At 45.5% G+C, this 21,809-nt stretch overlaps 1 protein-coding gene across 2 annotated transcripts in view; it reads right to left on the bottom strand.

Annotated features, from left to right (window-relative positions):
* The window catches only part of CENPI (centromere protein I), a 368,658-nt gene that overhangs the window by 121,085 nt on the left and 225,764 nt on the right, over positions 1–21,809 (bottom strand). For both annotated transcript variants that reach the window (XM_069213362.1, XM_069213368.1), the window contains exon 16: positions 1,881–2,013. In XM_069213362.1, coding sequence (XP_069069463.1) covers positions 1,881–2,013 — 133 coding nt within the window. The remainder of the gene's footprint in view (positions 1–1,880; positions 2,014–21,809) is intronic.

The raw sequence follows: 21,809 nt of genomic DNA, 5'->3' as shown, positions 1-21,809 counted from the left end.
TGAATCAGCTGAATATAGCTTCCATCCTTGTAAAACGCTGGTGTCAAGACGTGGCACCACTGGGCAGTCGTCATCTACATAGGGTTGTGCGTTAATGTTGGTGTATTACAGTGTGGGGTGAACTCCTGGGGACTAAAGATCTGAATCCGGGACAGGCATCAAAGATTCGGCAACACAACTAGTGCCGCTGGCTTTGGGGAGGCGCAGAGGTTTTGAACCAAGAATGGAGTGGACAGCCTCCCAGCAGTGTCCGCAGCGGTAGAGTGGGCGGGCGCCAAGATACCAGATGTGTGATTTAAAGTCCAGACTGCACCCTGGTGCCAGAAAGCACACCAGAGGGAGACGGAGCCATGGTAAACATTTCCAGCAAGGAAGTACGCTATCTGCTGTAGATTGAAAGATGGCCCAGGGCAAACTGGAGCTCAGCCGTAATCATTTTTTGGGTTCGGCAATGTAAAGTTTCACCTTCCGGGTGTTTCTGAAAGCCTTTGTCGCAGGTTGAAGTCATGGTTGGCCCCTCAGGCATTTTAGAGTCCATGACAAATACCTTCTCCTAAAAAGTGCAACATGGTTTTGAGCCCTGTAATGTTCAGTGTTGATATTCGCGCTACATTGCCAGGAAGATTCAAATTTTACAGCAAGGGTGGCAACAATATGCAGCTCAATGTCTGTGTATGGGGTGGTACGGAGCCACAACACGGGCTAATGGCGTCACCAACCAGTGCACAGGAACTATTGCAAGTATTTTCTGAATCCGATCGGATACCTGAAAGAATTCAAAAAGGTGGCATGTCTGACAGTAGAGTTATTCATAAAGAGATACTTTTAGTTATGTATCTAAAAGTTAAAATTAACTTTATCTGTATCAAATATATAATTGTCATTATAATTCTTAAGTGTTTTCCGACAAACGTAACAGTGCTCGATATACAAATGCCATTTGTTTAAGCAATCCTAAGAGAATTTGTGATACGTGTACGAGTCCCCTACTGCAGTCGTTCAGGGGGTGATTCAACTTACCAGTCTAATATGATTGAAGAGGTTTAAGCACAATTCCTACGATTTTTATATAGAATCAGAAGTACAGGTAGAGTTTTCTAAATGGAACAGTACTTAACAATAGAGTGAAAATAGTTTTCTTTTCTAACTCACTTACTACAGATTCTAATCCTGTGTCCCACTTTTCTAAGCCTTTTTCCGTGGGACTTCCACCAACAGGTAGGTATTCTGCTGGTTTGGTGCCATCTCCGAGTAGGGTCTGGAGTGCATACTGCTGAGAAGAGGTGGCACTAGGCTTTGATAGCTTTTGGAAAAACCTACTAACGGGTTGTATGCTTAACACAGTTTTTGCTGTTTTCGGACTTGAGCACAAATAGACCTTGTGCATCTAGTGTGAGAGAAATTCTTAAGGGTAGATAGGGGTTGTGATGATAGTATGGCAGCAACACAATATTAAAGGAAGGTTAAAATAAACAACACACTCAAAATGCCTTCCAGGGTGTCCACTGTGGGTATACAGCATTATTTAATTAATGGGTATTTGGTATTCATTAATAATTATAACGTGGTGATGAGATTCAATGATAGGAGTATTTGGAGCGAAGGAAAGGTTATTTTGAACTAACATTCTAAAATAATATACTAAAACGCTTAAGTATTAGAATTACTTTGTATTTACCGTGAGAAAGAGCTACACTTGCATGCAGCGAATGTAATCACAATAGCAAAGGAAAGTGGACTAAAAATATGCAAGAACAGTCAGGCATAACATGAAACTAGAAGGCTCCATGGTCATTGTTTTCCATTGTGTTTCATTCAGAACTTAGCATTACTAAAACAGTGAAAGTTTGTTTGAGAGAGAAGAACAAGCAAATGCTCACCGTCTCATAAAAATCCAGAATAAAGTGCAAAAGAAGAGTACTGTATTCCATATGAAGAGCAATGGTTGAAATTCGCCCTACAAAGCGGATAAGCTCAGCCACAGCATTCACTAATCCAGATAAGGTATCATACCTACAAATTGAGAAAGAACAGAACATTCAAGAAATCGCTCATTTTCAGATAGTTTTGTTGCAGCATCGTAGATTTAACTGGGATAACAAAGCACTGTTCAATATAATGTAAATTCTAATCACTTTAGCACACAAAATCCATGAGAGGTACTTGAAGAAGGCCTCCAGACAACAGCCCGTTTTTATTTCAAATTCTTTTAGTAAAATGGACCACAGGGAGTGAATTAAAAACACTACCTGCGTAATTTAGCAGGGCAAATGTACTCTCTCATACTTCCCCAAGTAAGATCATGGAGGCTAACTTAAAGCAGAGGTATTGTTGAGTGCACGCACAATACTACTTGTGTGACCTTCGGCCTATGGCCAATGATGTATGACCTATGGCCACGACTGGTTCGCTGTGTTGCAAATAATTTATAGTTATATTTTGAATATTAGAGGAGCGTGCTTTCGTTTTATATACACAAAAATGTAATAGGTTTTATTTAGGTATAGCATTGCTTTGCAGGTATTCAGGCTGTATGAATTATCACAATAATGTTGGTAAAGCGTCATGAGACCACCCTTGCAAGGTGGTCGTATAAAAGGGTTATAAACAGGTTCCAAGCTGTGTCTCAAGCAGTGAGGACATCCATCCGTTCCAGAGAGATCATCGTTCTAAGGACACGTGACTGATTGTTATGCCATTAATTGTGTTTGACCAATGACTGTTTCACCACTGCACATATTAGTTGTTCAATGTTCATCAGTAGCACATTACATTCTGTATTCAGTTTAGCTGCCTATTGGCTTTAACATGGCATTAGACATTATATTCTGTATTCAGTTTAGCTGCCTATTGGCTTTAACTTGGCATTAGACATTACATTCTGTATTCAGTTTAGCTGCCTATTGGCTTTAACGAGGAGTTCGACATTGCAGTTGAGACATTGCAGATGAGCTGTGTTTTTCCACATGATAGACCAAGCTGTGTTTAACGTGATAAGAGAGCGTATATTTTGTGTTTACCTCTCAATCCAGCCTGGGAACGAGCGAAGTTTGGAGACTTGGCCACTCTCCAAACTCTTGTTTGTTCGCCCACTGAGCCAGCATGTTTTGACTAAGGGGCCTGTTAGCAGGCTTTCTACGGTGGCCCTGGGCAGCAGCAATGGGACATTTTCCAGGACTTCAGTCAGGAGCGGACATCAGCTGCCTGACCTCCCATTTGGGTGGAAAATCTCTTTCTCGCAGTTGAACAGGAGTCATCAACTTGCTGGCATGAGAAAGATGACAAGCAGCGATAGGCCCTACGGTGATTAAATTTTGACTTTTATTCTTTGCTTTGAAGTTATGCTATAATATAATCACATGTATTTGCTGTGTACATTACAATTGAGAAGTACTTTGATATATTTTGCTTTCATTGCTGCGACTACATTTAAAAGTGTGTTTCCAACCTACTAATCTAGTCTTTCAGGAACCTTGTGGTGAAGCAATAATAATAAATGTCTTTTTTAAACTAAGAAGTGCATTCCAGAGAAGTTTTGTAAGTTCGATCATAAGATAAGGAAAGCAAAACACTGATGCAATCTGCCAAAGACACCGACTTATTAGCAGTGCGGCTTGCCCTTGGTATCAGGTATGAGATTGATGGAGTCTACATTTCAAAATGGCAGACTTATCTTCTAATGAGTAGTAGATACTCTGTAAGGAAAGAAAAATAATGAGTAATAATATTTTCATTTTTTTATACTGCTGTCTTCATATTTTCTATTGCCACAGTAAATGTGACATTTGCCCATTTAGTTTTGCTTTAATGCTTGTGCTGGCTTGGGATTCTAACAAAAGTGCCTAATACACCAATGCAGATGCCTTTTGCCTGTGCTGATTGAGAGGAAAGGCTAAAGGGAATTCATTTACACCTTGTCCATCTCCTGACGGGACTGTCCGGTGTTGCAGCATTTCTAACGGAAGGAATGGGAGAGGGTTCATCGAACACCTTTGTATTTTCTCTGGTACATACAGAAGATTGGCGTACGAAATCTAGCAGGACCATGATATCTTGGCAAGACAGCAGTAAAGGGAACCAGAGTGGAGTTCAAAGACATAAGATGTGCCATTAAGAGAATCTGACTGCAGGAAATCCAGAGAGGCTGATAGCCTTCACTGCAGTGGATACTGAGCTAGTGGAGGATTATAAAAGTCAGTAGTGGAAAGGACATGGAGGGAAAGTGGACAAATAGGTGCTACATTTTTATAACATTCCAAGGTCCAACTAAACGAGGCCTTAAACATTACCTTTGCTTTCTCACTGGTCACTGCTTTTGAATCTCTAAAGCATCTTTTCACTTTCTTTCATTCCCACTTTCCTTCATCATTTCAGGGTTCTCCACCAAAATGAAAGGGACACTTATACCGAGACCTCCGTGAGGACATCAACAGCTCGAGGACACAGATGTGCGAATTTCCAATCACATCCGCAGAATGGATTACAATCCATAGGGGAGTGCGGGAAGTTTCAGTGAACTCAAGTTTCAAATTACTTCACGAGAACTTTGTGCTCATCAAATACCTTGCGCCCAAACTCTTGCACACTATTTACCCGGCTAGAGATTACAGGTGTGCGCAATGTGGGCCCGTCCCAGCGGACTTTCCCCATGTTGTGTGGCGCTGTCCTCAAATAATGCCATATGGAACGAGATACTGCTCCATTTACACAGGGCTACAGGCTGGACTATCCCTAGAGAGCTCAAACAGTTCCTGTGGGGTTTAGTTCCCAACAAAAAGAGGGAACCAAACGGAGCAGACTGTTTGCATTACTTAGTCTGACATTAGCCAAACAACGCATTGCCATCCAGTTGTTGAGTCCTAGACCTCGCCTAATGAATGAATGGCTGAGGGATATAACAGGATGGGCCAGGGCGGAAAATGGCAATATGAAAAAGGTTTGACGAGACAACCGGGCGGCTCGTTTTTTTTAGCAGAAGAGCGTTGCTCTCCCTGCTCAGACAGGCATGGGCAAATAAAATGATAATAAAATAATGTTATAATTTTATTTGCCGATGTCCACCGGACAGCTTGGAATGTATAGCAGGCAGGGCCAGGCTGTAGGAAGGAGTGCTGGGTACTGTAAAGTGTGCATGTCGGTTTAGCTAGCCTTCTCAGGACAGCCAAACGGACATGCACACTTTTATTTCTCCAACCTGGCTATGTGGCACAGCCAGGCTGGAGAAATGGCACAGGCTCCCTGTGCCTAAGTGAGCTTCAGACCAGCCTGCTCACGCCAATCCTGGCGCTGCTCTCATGCTAGCTTTAGCATGAGAGCAGCGCCTGGACTGGGGGCCTGTGGTGACTGCTGGGAAGAGAGGAAGCGACTGGCAGCAGGATCGGGAGCAGCGTGAGACAGAGCAGCAGCAGGTAAGTTTAAAGAAAAAAAAATGTATACAGCCACACCCAAGTCAGCCCCCCACCACCCACGCCCCTGTCACCCCCCCATTCCAATCCCTCACCCCCCAACCCCTTGATCGGTGGTAGCCGTCACTGCAGACTACTTTGTTTGGGGGGCAGGGGGGCATGATTCGGATCATGATTGCTGACAATGCTGATACCTCCTCTGCTTCGGGGAATTCTTCGGGCACTCACTCTAGCATGCGGCTATTAACATACAGTCAAGCTTAACAGGAGCTAACCCCCTTATGGAGTGAGGCGATGATCTGTGAAGGCGACAATAGGACTTCCCTCTATGATCTTGCAGTCCCGGGATAGAGACGTTGTGATAGCACTGAGGGACACTGAGGAGAGCATGGGTGTGTGTGTGGAGGGAAGCTCGAAGTTGTCTTATGTTACAAAACAGATTTTGATTGTTTGATGGTTATCAGGCTATGTTTTATTGACTTAGAATGGCAAATTATTCAATCCATGTCAATATAGGTATTGGTTGGTCACCCAGGGGACTGTTATCAATGAGACGAGATGGACCACTGAGAAACCTTACTCTACACCTCGAAGTTTTGTATTCTGTACTGATGTACTATATTTTTTCAAATGCCAGTAAACAAATATTTAGAGGGGGAAAAAAAAGAAAGAAGGCAAGGGACTAGCAGACCAGCCTTGGATAGAAAAAATGTAGGCCTGTGCCTAGGTGTCCTCCCAACCCAGCGGTGTCCTTTTCTTTGAACAGTGGGTGATCAGTGTGATCTTATGCAGATACTGTAGTTTACAGTAAGTGTCCAGAGCAAGCAACATGAGCTGAATAATAAAGTCACTTAGTTTGGACTATCCTTGGGTGATGATGCTAGGCCATCAAAGTTATCAATCAATCATTTGTAAAGCGCGCTACTCACCCGCTAGGGTCTCAAGGCGCTAAGGGGGTGGGTAAAAGAAGGGGGGGGGGGAGGAGGACTGCTACTGCTCAAATAACCAGGTCTTGAGGCGTTTCCTGAAGGTCAGGAGGTCCTGGGTCTTTCATAGGTGGGTGGGAAGGGTGTTCCAGGTCTTGGCAGCGAGGTGGTAAAAGGATCTGCCGCCAGCTGTAGTCCGATGGATGCGGGGGAAGGCGGCGACGGCAAGGTTGGCGGAGCGGAGTTGGCAATGGGAGTGTGAAAGGTGAGTCGCTCGTTGAGGTAGGCAGGGCCTGTGTTGTGAAGAGCTTTGTGGGCGTGGAAGAGGAGTTTGAAGGTGATCCTCTTGGTGACGGGAAGCCAGTGTAGGTCTATGAGTTGGCCTGAGATGTGGTCGCGGTGTGGGATGTTGAGGATGAGGCGTTCTGTATACGCTGCAGTTTCCTCTGGAGCTTGGCCGTGGTTCAAGCATAGAGCCCGTTGCCGTAGTCCAGTCTGACGAGGACGTGAGTGACTGTCCTTCTGGTTTCGGTGGGGATCCATCTGAATATCTTGCAGAGCATGCAAAGGGTGTTGAAGCAGGAGGATGGGAAGGCGTTGACTTGCTGGGTCATGGTGAGTGATGAGTCCAGGATGAAGCCCAGATTGCGTGTGTGGGTGGTGGGTGTTGGTGCGGTTCCAAGGGTGGCTGGCCACCAGGAATCGTCCCAGGCAGAGCGGTTGGAGCCGAGGATGAGGATCTCTGTTTTGTCTGAGTTAAGTTAGAGGCGGCTCTTCTCCATCCAGTTGGCGATGGCATGCAGTCCGTCGTGGAGGTTGGTTTTGGCAGTTTGCGGGTTCCTTGGTGGGTGAGAGGATCAGCTGAGTGTTGTCGGCATAGGAGACGATGTTGAGGTTGTAGGATCGGACAATGTTGGTGAGCGGTGCCATGTAGATGTTAAAAAGAACTGGGTTGAGAGTAGATCCTTTGGGAACGCCGCAGATGGTCTTGGTGGCTTCTGTCAGGAAGGGAGGGAGGGAGGCGGACTCTGAGTTCTGCCAGAGAGGAAGGATGTGATCCAGTCCAGGGCCTTGTGGCGGATCACGGCGTCGTAGAGGCAAGCGCAGAGGGTGTGGTGGCAGACGGTGTCAAAAGCAGCCGAGAGGTCCAGCAGGATGTGGGACGCGGTTTCGTCTGTCGAGCATGGTCCTGATGTCGTCGGTTGTGGCGATGAGGGCGGTCTCGGTGCTGTGGTTCCTACGGAATCCGGATTGGGAGTTGTCCAGCGTGTTGTTGTCCTCCAGGAAGCGGGTCAGTTGGCCGTTGATCTTCTCGACCTTTGCCGGGAAGGGAAGGAGAGAGATGGGTCAGTAATTCTTGAGGTCTTCAGGGTCCGCTTTGGGTTTCTTTAGTAGGGCATTGACTTCAGCATGCTTCCAGCTCTCCCGGAAGGTGGCGGTCTCGAAGGAGCTATTGATGATCATGTGGAGTTGGGGGCAATGATGGGGCTCGCTTTGTTGAAGACATGGTGGGGGCAGGGGTTGGAGGGAGATCCGGAGTGGATGGTGCTCATGGTTTTGATGGTGTCCTAGTCGTTGATGTGGGTCCAGCGGAGCAAGAAGTTGGTGTGGCTGGGTGCGTTGGTGGTGGCGGTGGGGGGCGAGGAGTTGAAGCTGTAGTGGATTTCCGTGATCTTGCGATGGAAGAAGGTGTCAAGGGAGTCGCAGAGGTCTTATGATGGAGGTGGTTGATGGAGCATGACCAGGGGTTGGTGAGCTCTCGGACTATGCTGAAAAGCTCTTTGCTGGTGTGGGTGTTGTGGTCGATGTGATCTTTGTAGAAGGATCTTTTGGTGGTCCAGATGAGCTGGTGGTGCTTGCAGGTGGCTGCCTTGAGGGCGGCGTGGTTGTTCTCTGTTGGTTCGTGGCGCCACTTCTTTTCGATTTTCCGGTTCTCCCGCTTGGAGGCCTGAAGATCAACGGTGAACCAGATGGCCTTGTTGCTGGTGCGGTTGTTGCAGGGTTTCCTGAACGGAGCAAGGGTGTTGGCACAGTCGTCTATCCAGTGTCTGAGGTTGAGGGCGGCTGTGTTGGGGTCGGTGGAACTGGGTGGCGGGGCCCGGGCGAGGATGGAGATCATTTGGTCTTCCGAGATCTTGTTCCAGCTGCGGCGGGTGATCTGTTGAGGGCAGTGGTGAGTGGCGGGTTCCTGGAAGATGAAGTGGATGCAGTGGTGGTCGGTCCAGTGGAGTTCGGTGGTATGGCTGAAAGTGACGCAGCTGCTGGCAGAGAAGACTGGGTCGAGCGTGTGGCCGGCAGGGTGGGGGGACATCGTGACCAGTTGTTTGAGACCGAGGTTGTCGATCAGGGCAGTGGAGTTGCTGTCGTTGGCGTTCTTGAGGTGATAATTCAAGTCGCCGAGGAGAATGTAGTTTGTAGAGGCAAGGGCCTGGGTGCTGATTATGTCAGCGATGGAGTCATTGAACTGAGGTCGGGAGCCTGGGGGCCTGTGGACGAGGGTTCCTCTGAGGGTGGTGTTGGCGTTGATGTGGATCTGGAAATGTAGGTGTTTGGCGGCATCGAGGGTGTCATCGGTGTTAGTTGGGATTCTGATAGTGTTCTTGTGGACTATGGCGATTCCCCCTCCCGGTCTGTTGGTGTGGTCTCTGCAGGTGATCTTGTAGCCTTCGGGGATGGCTATGGCGATGTCCGGTTCTGAGGAGGGAGTCATCCAGGTTTCCATGAGGAAGGCGACGTCTGGGGAAGATGAGGAGATTAGGTCCCAGAGTTCGATGGCATGTTTGTGGACGGAGCGGGTGTTGAGAAGGATGCAGCTGAGGGGGTTGTGTGTGGTTCTGGAGTGGTGCTTGGCGGCTTGGGGGCAGGTGAAACTGCAGATCCGACAGGAGAATGGTCTGTGGGTGTGCCTGAAAACAGGCAGAAGGGGCGCAAAGGCACAGAAAAGGAAAGGCTAAAACAGGCACAGAAAATGGCACAAAGCAAGGGAAAAAGGAGGAAAACAACTAAACAAGCAAAGAAAATGGCACAAAAACAATGACAGATACAAAGCAACACAAAATACTTACGGAAACCCACTAGACACCAGGGATGAGGCGGATGGTGGAGGGCCTCGAACTCGCGGCAGCCATGCGGGTAGGGTAGGGTAGTGGGCACATGCACAGTCTGGTGGACCTGCGCGGTGTGTGGAGCGAGCTCTTGACCTTAAAGCAGGTCAGGGTTCACTCCGGTATCAGTAGGAGGTGACAAGGTTAGAAAGGAACGACTCAGTAACACCAGTCATTTTCGCAGTGCCATAACCTCAACAAAGAACAGTACTACTTTTTACAGTCAAATAAAAACACCAGTTTACATTATAAGTAAGTGCATTCTCTATTCTATTAGTTTACTTAAAACCCATCACAATAAAAACAAGGACTAGGGAAAAAAAAAAAAAAAAAAAAAAAAACAAATGCATACAATTTCATTTTGTTATTAAAATTTCAATTAAAACAGTTTCATATGGTTACGGTAATCATTATTGGCCAGTGGCAAATAGGTCTTTTAAAGTGCTCTCTGCTATAGAATTTTCATTGTGCAGGCAATACATTTTTCACTTCAATCTCTGGAGCACTTCTAAATATCTTCTTTAACTATTCTGACAATAGAACTATAAAATATTGGTCTCAAGTAATTATTTTATAGCTCAGGTAAGTTGGGGCAGAGACAATGTGTGTTCAATAGATTCTACACTGGAAAGGCATTGACAGCAAAGAACTTGGGGCCAGATGTACAAAGCATTCTTGTGGTCGCAAAAAAATCTGATTCAACGACTCTGGTTGTTTGAGACCAGAAAATGTTTTTTTCTGATGTGCACAGTGTGATTCAATAACTTGTTACAGAATTGCAATTTGCAGTTCGGTATTTGGAAGGGGTGTGTTTTGGGAGTCCCTTCCAAATACTGAATCACTATGTGTTAGAAACGGGGTCTCTAGTTGGCAGTGGTTTTCACCCTGTCCAAGTAGGAACCCTCACTCTAGTCAGGGTAAGGGAGCCACACAGCTAAGATAACCCCTGCTTAGCCCCTTGGCTCAAGCAGGCAGGCTTATCTCAGAGGCAATGTGGAAAGTGTATGTGTACGTACACACACCCCTTACAAAAGGACCCCACACCAGTTTAGAAAGATAGCCAATATATATCAATGCATGGAAAATCCAGATGCACTGTGATGATGGGACCGCAGTGAAACAGATGCTGCATCGATTCTGCAGCCACGAGATGGACGCTGCGTTGATTCTCCAGACGAGGGTCAGGCGCTGCATCGATTCCCTCAACGTGCTGATGCGTGGATTTTCTCCTTTAGATCACCAGCTTGCACTTCCAAGGGCCAAGGGACTGGAGCTGGCACCACTTGGCAAGTTAGGACTCTGAGAAGAAGAGTCCATGTACTGGCAGATGAAGCCTTTGTTGTCCCTGAGACTTCTTAACAGCAGGCAAGCTCAATTCAAGCCCATGGAGAACCCAAGTCCAGTCCTTTTACTCCCAGGACAGAAGCAGCAGGCCAGCACATCAAAGCAACAGGCAGAGTAGCAATTTCCTCAGTCCAGAAGGATTCTAACTATGTGGTATCAGAGGTCAAGAACGTATACCCATTTATGTCTTTGAAGTAGTCAAACTTCAAAGAGTATTTTTGATAGTGCACAAGACCCTGCCTTTTCCTGCCCTGCCCCAGACACACTCCAGGAATGGAGGGGGGATGAAGTTGGGGGTGGAGACTGCTTTGTGTGAGGGCAGGCCTAGCCCTATTCAGGTACAAGTGTCAGCACCTCCCACCACTGTACGTCAGGAAGAACCATCAGTCTGGTGATGGGCCATAAGGATATGCAGGGCACACCTCAGCTCACTTTATGTGACTGTCTAGAGTGATTTCACAAAGAGCCCAACTGTCATCCTGACCCAGACGTTTATTCCACAGACAGGCAGACGCACAGAATGGTAAAGCAAGAAAACGCCCACTTATTAAAGTGTCTTTTTCAGACTTACAATTCAAAAACCAACTTCACCAAAAGATGTATTTTTAAATTGAGAGTTCAGAGACCCCAAACTCCACATCTCTATCTGCTTCAAATGGTAAATTGCACTTAGATGCTATTTCAAGCCAATCCCCATGTTATCCTATGCGAGAGATAGGACTTGCAATAGTGAAAAACAAATTTAGCAGTATTTCACTATCAGGCCATGTATAACACACCACTATATGCCCTACCTTTTAAATACACTGTAGCCTGCCCATGAGGCTGCCTCGGGCCTACTTAAGGGGTGACTTACATGTTTTAAAAGGGAAGGTTTTTGGGCCTGGCAAGTGGGTGCAGTTGCTCGGTCGAAATGGCTGTTTAATATTGCCCATGCAGACACTGCAGTGGTAGGTCTGGGACATGTTTACAGGGCTACTCGTGGGTGGCACAATTGGTGCTGCAGGCCCACTTGCAGCATTTGAGTTACAGGCCATGGGCACACTTGGAGCAATATACTGGGGACTTAACAGAAAATCAAATATGCCAATCATGGATAAACCAATTGCCAATACAATTTAGACAGAGATCACTTGCACTTTAGCATGGGTCAGCAGTGGTAAAGTGCCCAGAGTCCTAAAGCCAACAAAAACAGGTCAGAAAAAGTAGGCAGAAGAAGGCAAAATGTTTGGGGATAACTCTTCTAAAAGCCATTTTCAATTACTTCCAGAACAGAGAGATGCCACTAACGTCTCCATAGATATATCAGAGCTAAGCACTAAATTAAATAGCGACAAGACTGAAATCCTGTGTTTTGGATCTACCAAGGGACTGTGGAACCCATGCTGGTGGCCGATAGAGTGTGAAGTTCCTCTGGCTCTTATTGTCACCACTAGAAATTTGGGTGTCATTTTTGACAATAGTCTCTTTCAAGTTGCATGTTAGTCATGTGGTTAAAACTAGTTTTTGGATCCTGAAAATGCTGAAAAAGATTCTCCCTTACTTACAAAGGGATGGAAAGTCAGTCATTCTAGCACTGGTAATGTCAAAATTGGATTATTGTAATGCCTTAATGCTTAATCTGGATAAGGCATCACTTAAGAAGCTTCAGTTGATTCAGAACACAGCTGCCCGTTTCATACTTAATCTTCCTTGTTCGGCTTCTGCCAGTGGCAGCCTGGAACAATTGCATTGGCTACCAGTTGTGAAACGTATTAGGTTTAAAACCCTATGTTTGACCTAGAAGGCCATACAGGGAAGCGGATCTGAATATTTATCTTCTAGGCTATGCTGGTACAGGCCTAACCGGCAACTCAGATCCATAGGAGCCTCTTTGATTTAGGTCCCTCGTACCTACAAAGCTAGATGGGGTGACAAGGCATTTAAGGTGGCAGCGGGCAAATGCTGGCACTCACTCCCTCTGTGTAGAAGGAAGAAACAAAGTTTCATGACCTTCAGGAGGTTAGTTCAAACTTGGCTCTTTCCGCATTCATTCTGCTGACACTTACTCCCCCCTTCTGAGCGATTCGATGCTTCGGACGGAATGCGCTTTATAAATACCAAATACAAAATCAAGCATGGTTCATCTGCCACAGACAGGGATCGTATAATGTGAGGAGACTAGCCCACTTAATTGAGAAGGCCCATGGAAGAATATCCTAGCCATCATGCCATCATTGGATGCTGAAAAGGAATTTGACTGGGTTAATTGTGCTTCTCTGGAACAGTTTCTGAACAAGTTCCAGCTGGGACTAAAGATGAAAAGGCTGGCTTCTTGCAGGATACAAAGCACCAACAGAATCAGTCAGGTTTAATGGCAATCGCTTCTACCACTTCCCGCTACTCAGGTGCCTAGACAGGGTACCTGCTGTCCCCTCTTTGCTCCTTTAAGGTGATAACTGCTCAAGGTCCATCTCTTTGCAGATGATTTGCTTCTCATCTCGTCCGATCCCTCTACAACATTCTTCCAGGGATAATAGCCCTACTTTATTGCTTAGAGGCAATATAGGCTTCAAAGTCAATAAACAAAAATCAGAAATATCAATTACAATACCGCCTTCAGAGGTGTCAGGGGGGTGATGAATCTGGGGCTGGACAGTCTCGACCAGAAAGAGTGTTAACAAAGGCAACTAACTTGTTCTTCTGATAGAAATTTCTAACGGCAGATTCCTAACCTTTTGAATAGATGGCAAAGAAGTACCTACTGGAGGCTTGTTGATGAATGGACTCAAGCCAGAAAATCCTGCAGAACCCAGCAGGTAAAATGCCCTGCCGGCGGACTTGGTTGTCTAGACAATAGGGTTTTGTGAACGTATAGAGGGATGCCCACATAGCAGTCTAGGACAGGGACTTTGCATGCTAGTATACTAGAAGCAGAGTTGGCATAGGAAGAATAAGCACGTCCATCTAGAGGATGCTTTTTAGCCAATGTGTAGCAGATCTTAATGCAGAGCATGACCCAGCTGGAGATGGTTCTCTTCTGCCTCGCTTTCCCTTTTTTCACACTAGCAAACCCCACAAAAAGCTTATCGGAGATCACTAGTACGATTTATGTAGAAGCTCAACGCTCTCTTGGGGTCCAAACAATTGAGTCAATCCTCCTCCTTAGAGGGCTGAGGCAGAGCATAGAGCACTGGCAGGGGTATGGTTTGACCGATGTTGAATGGCATCCTAACTTTCAGCAGAAAGATGCCAGAGTTCGCAGCACAAGACTGTCTGGAAATAAGAGTGGTATATGGTGGACGAACACAAAGAGCCTGAAGCTCTCTGGCACACCATGCTGAGGTGATGGTGGTAAGGCACAGCCTTGATAGTGAGCAGCCATAAGGGGCAGCAGTGAAGTGGTTTGAATAGAGTGCACATCAAGTAAGAGAGGGGCAGGATAAGGTCCCACTGGGTCATCACAGAAAGAGACAGGGTGCGGAGGGAGACATGTGCCAAAGTCCTTTTAAAAATCTCATCACAATTGGTGACCTAAACAAAAAGGGATGCTCTGGCAACTGTAAGAAGGCCAAAATGTAACCCTTAACCACGCCCAAGTAAGACCTTGCCAGACAAGAGAAAAAACAAGAGATTGTCAGATAATTTTGCCAACGGGGAGGGGGGCAAATCGATCTAGCATATGTGCACCAAACCACATTGGTTCCGGCAATAGGTATATACAGTTTTCGTTGAGGGATGCCAGGCTGCCAAGATGGCATCAACCAATTCTGGAGGTAGGTTGAAGGTGTTCAGCTGTCCCCGTTTAGTCTCCATGCATGAAGATGGATTTTGTGAAGCCCAAGGTGCAGAAACTTGCACTGTTGCTGTGACGGCAGGACTGCTGGAGTGACAGCAATATTTCTTCATATCATACTCCCAATACATAATCTGGAGCCACTTGGATAACTGGGGCCCAATTGTTCCTGATTTTTTTGAGAACTCGGTGCAGGAGTGATATAACAGACGTAAGGGCCAGAGTGATGGTTGAAAACACGTTTTCCAAACTGTCCCACCTGCTTAGATTTCCTGTCCAGGAGAGTGGTAGGAAAGGTGTCCCGATTCGAGCTACTCATGGAAGCCTGCACTGTTGAGCTCTCAGGCAAAGGGTGTTGTGAAAGAAAATTAGTCTTGCCTGGAGCACAGTGATGGTACATGGCAATCAGTCAGTGCCTCATTAAAACGAACAAGGGGCTCAGAAGATGTTTGACCTGGTTGGAGACCTCTGTCAAGACATTAGTCTTAACCTCCATGGTGGGGTTTTGAAGCCCAGCTGCCCTATGCATTACTATGACGTAGGGAGCGTATTCCTCAGTAGGAGGTCCAGGACGTAAAAGGAGACTAGTTTTAAGAGACCACTGGCCTCCTGTAGGTCCTTGTACTTATTATCATTCAGGTAGGGTTGAGCAAACCCATCACCCGGGTCGTAGTCACTGTCTGAGATTAAGCCAAAAAGGGAATGTAAAGTGTGTTGTTTCCCTTGTGGAGGGCGGAATATCAAGTGGGGGAAAATGCACCTTGGCTGGAATCAATTGTAACGTCAATCAAGGTCAGACCAGCGTCGACTCTGTGTCAGACAGAACACTCAAACTTCCTCCTCTAGCATCAATGGAATTGGCATCAGCGTCGAAGAGCCCAGGCCGGCATAGGTCATAGAGGTAGAAACAGAGTAAGAAGTGTAGTCAGAGCAAGATTACTCAGAGGCTCCAACTGGTGCAGAGGGGGAACCCGCCTGCAGTACACCAGATGAAAGGTCTCTTAGCTCGATGAATGATAGGTTTTTATCAAATCTGACAGTTGCTCCAATCGGAGAATCCAGTCATAGGTACAGTAAAGAGAAGCAGGAGACTGAAGCCCTCTCGGGAACAATGGTATCTCAAGAGGGGAAGCATGAATAGAAACAAGTCAGAATCATGTCTCTTAAGAGATGAGTCTTTAAGAGAACCTTAAAAATGGACTGAAGACATTCTCAGACTGTTTTCCGGAAGAGAATTCCGAAACATAGGAGCCAGTAAACTGAAAGAACAGCCAACAGCTCTTGATTTGTGTATCCTAGGAATGCACAAAAGATTTTGATGAGTGGAACACAGATTTCCAAGGGATCGGTACCTTTTAATCTCATCTTGAATCGTGCCTGTCTGTTGCATCATCCTGAACGTAAATATAAAGATTATAATTTTATTCTTTGGCTGATAGGTAACCAATGAAGAGTTCTCAGGTCCTTCTGAAAGGAGTTGCGTTGTGGAATCTTTAGCACTAGATGGGCAGAAGCGTTCTGTACCTGCTGTAGTCTGTATCAGCTCTTGAGGAGACCCAAGAAAAACATTTGCAAAGCCTAATCTTGATGTAATTAAGCCATGGATAATAATCTTCCTTTTGTTTTCTGGCAAAAATGTAAGAGTCTTTCTAAGTGATTTAAATAGAGCAAATCAAACTCTGGCAGTGCCCTTGACTTTAGGCTTAAGTGAGTGTAGTGGCTTTTACCCCCAGATTTTTAGTACCACGGGCGTAATGGCTGATGCAATGTGGAAGATGTGTGAAAGAAAAGATTTAGATTTATCCGAGTTCAGGCAAATGCAGCTCTTATACATCCATTCAGCTACTGCCAAGAGGCAGCCTTGAAAGCTAGCTGTAGCAGAATTATCTAGATCAATGGCTCCAAACCTGTGGTTTAGGGACCCTTGGGTGTCCACGAAGTCTCCTTCTGTATTTGTTGTGTATTGTTTTGCAGTTCAAATAGACAATGTTTAGCCTGGGTCCCAGGCTTCCAGGAGTTACCCGGGAGAGGAGGGGCTTAGGGGGTGGGAATGGGGTTTCCCAGATTCCAATAATGATTCAGTGGGGACCCCGGGTATCAGTAATGATAATGTGGAGGTCCACAGAAGTCAAAAGGTTGGGAACCACTGATCTAGGTGATTGAAGGCATACATCAACTGAGAGTCATCAGCATATGACAACACTGAAGTCCCAAGATTGTACAATAGAGGCAAGAGGTGCCATATATATGTAAAATAGGGTAGGGCTAAGACTCCAACCCTGTGGCACGTCAAAGTTGACCTCCTTTTTTCCAAGATTTAAGGAGATATACTGTTTGCTTTCTGTGGGAGAAGAAAGATTTTATCCAACTCCACACAGTGCTTACTATACCAGCTTCTTCCATCCACTGCAACAGGATGTCATGAGCTACTGAATCAAAAGCGTCAGATAAATCAAGCAGTACTGTGATGGATTTTTTTTTCCCCAGTTGTGTTTTGATGAAATCTCACCTCTAAAAGGGCTGATTCAACACTGAAGCTCACAAGGAAACTGGACTGCGAGGGATGCGAAAAATTATTTTCATCGATGAACTTGGTGATTTGATGATTGACCACAGATTAATATCTTCCCTAGCACAGGGAGTAAAGAGACAGGACTACAGTTACCCCAGTTGAGTGGGTCCAAGTTAATATTATTCTTTTCAAGTGGAAGCAATAGTATTTTTTTCTAGCTTGTGTTCACGGATCAATATTTTAAGGAAAGATTAAATAAGGAATTATTCTGTGGATTTAGAGAGTTGCTTGCACGCTTAATAACATGCTGTGGCAATACATCTAGCGGGGAACCAGATCTGGATTTTTGGATTATCATTTCAGTGTCCTTCAGAGAAACCTTTATAAAAGTAGCTAACTGAGAAACATTCTCCTGAGATTTCGGTGGTGACCTGGGGGAGACATGATCAATGTTGTCTCTATATCTGGAGTAGATATTTTGAAACTTTATCATGACAAAAACTTGACAAATTGTCAGCAAACTCGTGAGAAGAGGGGATACATTGTTTTCCTGCTTTAGGATTCAAAAAGGAATCTACAATTTTTAATATAGATTTGGGTGCATTTTCTGCTTTATCAATTGGGCACTGCTTATGTTTTTTTCCTGAACTGTTTAAGAGGAGCTTTGCAATTAAGTGTATCCTCATCTGCTAAGTTACGTTGCCACTTCCACTCTAGTTTTTTTATTTGAATTTTTCTGCTTTTTACCCAGCAGAAAACCACAAAGCTGAAATATAAGTACTTTCACTGCTGTTCTTTTTCAGAGGCAATTTTGTATCGAAGTGCACCTTCTTATCTAAATCAAATGATATGACAGCAGTATTGATATCTCCTTACTGATCAATCTTAACTTGAGAGCAGACCATGTTCATGGCTGCATCAGAGATGGAATGCCAAGGGTGATAAAGAACCACCTTATTTGCTTTGAGAACCTGCAGGGGAGAACATTTTAAGTGTAAAGGATCTTCTTGGGGCCCAAAGGACCTGAAGAGCTGGAGAATAGCCATGTAGCACTCTTTGATCTGTTGTGGTGTGGCTGACAGCCGCGGAAACTCAGGTTCAGCCGGAACCAACTGGGGGATCTATGCGAGATGTATGGTGGCATCCCAGTCAGGTAAATGAGAATAGTGCAAAACAGTGGAATCCTGCTTTGATTTCTTGTGCTTCTTTTTCGACTTACCTGAAGATTTCGACTGCAATGAAGCTCAACCTCTTGAGTGGCTTTGACAGCTCCTGGAGCGAGAACAGGACTAGGACCAAACTATGACCCTGATAGCGACTTGGGAGTGTTTCCAAAGAGGAGTATTTTTGTACTTGGTGATGAAGAGCTTTGCCTTGTGGTCCCTGGTGGCCTTCAGGTTCATTGACACAGTTGCTGAAGGCCTTGGAGTTGTGGCCTGACCCCAGACAACACATGCCTGCCTAGTGGGGTTCTGTCAAAGACATGTTTGTGACAGTCCCTACAGGGCTTGACACCTGTAGTTCTAGGGGGAGCACATCCTAAGCACACTGGAAAAATGGAGGGAAAAAAAACAGCTGAGAGACATGAAGAGAGCTCCAGATCAGTGTACAGTGGCATAGAAATAAAAGTAACCAACGTCAGTGCACTGGGGTGGCACCTTTATGGGCCCGCAGTTGATTTACAGACTGGAAAGGCATCAGTGTGGAGCCTCATGGGGCCACCTGACGGCATGCCACTGTACTACTGAAAAGTTAGTTTCCAGATCCAGCCTGATGCCTGGGGAATGTTCAAAAGGTGAGGAATCTGAGGTAGGAAGTCTTTTTCAGAAAGAATGATCTCCCCAAACTGTTGTACCTATTCCAATTCCTGCCAATATAACTTCCCATTGGTTGGTGACTTGTTCACTGCAAAAAAAGACTAATAAAATGTTTCTAGGGAGGTTAAAAGCCTTGCATCTCAGCTAAGCTCTTGATGGTACCAATAGAGAGGGTCGTGTGTCCCAACGTGGTAGATACACAACACTGGCACACAAACATAACTTTCTACTCCAACATGAACTGTGCAGGAGATCTGGGACCATGTGGCACCCGGAAGTGGGCTCACAACGTTCCCCTTCCCCACACTACTATCACACTCAACACAGATCTCACTCCAGTAGTAGCAACCTCACCCTTCTGGAAGGGGAGTTAAGAGTACCAAGTAATCAATTTTAGAAAGACACATTGAGGTGATCCGCCTCCAATATCTCCAATTGCAGCACTGTATGCCTGACAAGTCCACCAAATTGGCTGATACTACACCTGTTAAAAAGCAAGTTCATAGCTTTTCAGGCACCAGGGGCCTAATATCAAGAACGTATCAAACTATTCAATATAGCAAACCGATCAAGAAATTTTGTTTCCAACCAAGAGGAGAACTGGATATTGAGACTATAATCTCAGACAATGGGAATGGATATGGTGGGGATATTCTGAAAACTCAATATCTTACCACAAAGTCAGCCTGAAAACAAATGTACCAATTGTATTTGTCACCTGTATGCCTAAAGCACATGTTCCCCTATGTTCCTAATATGTGCTGGTGCTGTGAACAGGAACCTGGACAACATATACACATTTGATGATCCTGTGCGGTGATGCAGACCTTCTGGGGCACATAAAAGGTCCTTTGGTACCCTATCCTGGCTGACTGTGGAATCCTAGTCCTGGGACAGACACCTGACACCATGGAAGGTATGATCGCAGCTGATTGGTCCCTGGTAAGGCACATGGCAGGTGCCACCAAACAACTCATTGTCTTACACTGGAAATAGAAGGCTCTGCCCCCTGGCACCCTATGAAGATAGAAGCCTCTGATTTACTACCTCTCCAGACTGAAACAAATATAAGTTCCCCTACTCTCCCCCAAGACTGCGGGCACTGCAGCTTTTCACTTAATCACGCATCACAGAATAAGATAGCGAGGATACACCTTAAGACCCCAGTGCCTATGCACGTCCATCTCTGTTCCCATACCACACTCTTAATGTGCTTGTGCACAAGCTACCCAATGATGATCTGACACCTACAGTGAACCCAGAGGTGAAAATAATGCTCACGCTCCCATTTTTTAAAATGTGGTTGTTTGGGGTGGTTTCACTGGTGGGGAATCCTTTTGTGTGGCCTTTTCACTGTTTCAAGTGCTGCACAAATGGTACACAATAGCTTAAAGTTAAGCCCAATTGCTCTTTGCCAAGCTGCCAGAGGGTAAGGGTTTGCTTGTGCCTTACCATGACAAAGAACTGTGGTTTCTGCTTGACCAGGGCTCACTCCCCCAGTCAACCAACAACCCAGTTTCTCACACCCAACATTTCAGCTTCTAGCAGATCTGTATTTGGTCTCTGCACATTGTGGCAGCTCATGGAGTGAGAAGATGTGTATCAGATTTGTCTTTGATCAGAGATTCTAGAGCTAATAGGTATGTTTCTGCTCTTTTTTGGGCTGTTTTCTGCATTCTTTTGGGCCTTTGTCCTTATGTTCTTTTTACTTCAGCCATGTTGATGTGAGAGTAAATTAACTGTTGAAAAACACTGAGTAATGCTAAGCTGTGCAGACCTAATAGATTGAGCAGTGCTCGGACAAGCCTAATGCATATTGCTTCCTGTGCCCTCATTAGGTTGGAGATCAGAGATTCAAAAAGAACCTGGAGGAGTAGGGTGACTTGCGGTTCATGCAGAGGAAAGGTCATGGAGTTTTTAGTTACAAGATTTTTGGTATGGGATCCCAAGTCTATTAGATGGCCTGAAACTCTTAACCACTGTCTAGTATGCTAATCGACGGCCTTTAGTTTGCTTACTAGCAGGAAGTAAAGAGATGAGACTTTCAGTAGGCTCTGTATCCGAAACAAGGTGCAGAATCGATTATCAACATGTAATTGGAAGACAGATTAGTCTTTTCTTCCAAGTAATCTATATGTTTCAAGTAGTGTACAGTCTTAGAATAATAGGTGCACCGTTCAGACACTTTACTGTTGATTGTGGGGTATCATGCCAGAATTGAAGGTATGCAGATATTGGAGGTATCACACAGGTACAGCAGCTTCACTCATGCTGAGAGCTGGTAGGCCGTCAGAGTGATGTGTGGGGGATGGAAGTGAAGGAGGTACCATGAGAGTAGTTGGCGCAGCTATAGGTCTTTGCGTTCAGGCCTGAGCAGTGTTTCGGGCTCATGCAGCAGTTGTTCCTGGGAGCAGAAAATCAGTGCATTGGTGTCAAACATCTGTTTGAAAGGGGTGAGTGTGGGCTTGGTGGGTATTCTGGGATGTACACATGCTGCTTATCACCAGTTAGCGCTATGTGACCTACCTCTGAGTCAGCCAGGTAGGATAACCAAGTTGTGTCTTTCACGTCAGTGAGTGGGTGCTCTACAGTGTTACTGAAAAGAGCCTTGCTGTTATTTCTCCTTCCTCCAGTTTAAAGCTACAGTCATATCAGTCTCCGTTTGACTGCCGTTGTCGAGTCTCCGTTTTGCTTGTTATGGTGCAATTCCAGAGGGACTCTCAGCAGGCCACTATTTTTGAGGCCCGGTTTCAAATACAGCATTTGAGATCTTAAATTCACTGTACTGGTGATTGTTAGGCAGTCAATTATTCTTCAGATGTTCCACTGTTCAGCCACCTGTGTTCTGGGGCATTCGCAGCCTTGTGGTCATGATGGATATGTGCCAAATTTCCTCTTCCTTGGACGAAAGCTCCTGAAAGAGTCA

Source organism: Pleurodeles waltl, chromosome 2_1 (assembly GCF_031143425.1).
Source record: "Pleurodeles waltl isolate 20211129_DDA chromosome 2_1, aPleWal1.hap1.20221129, whole genome shotgun sequence".
NCBI classification, from domain to species: Eukaryota; Metazoa; Chordata; class Amphibia; order Caudata; family Salamandridae; genus Pleurodeles; species Pleurodeles waltl.
Note: the sequence above shows the minus strand (reverse complement) of the source record. Positions and strands in the feature narration are given on the sequence as shown.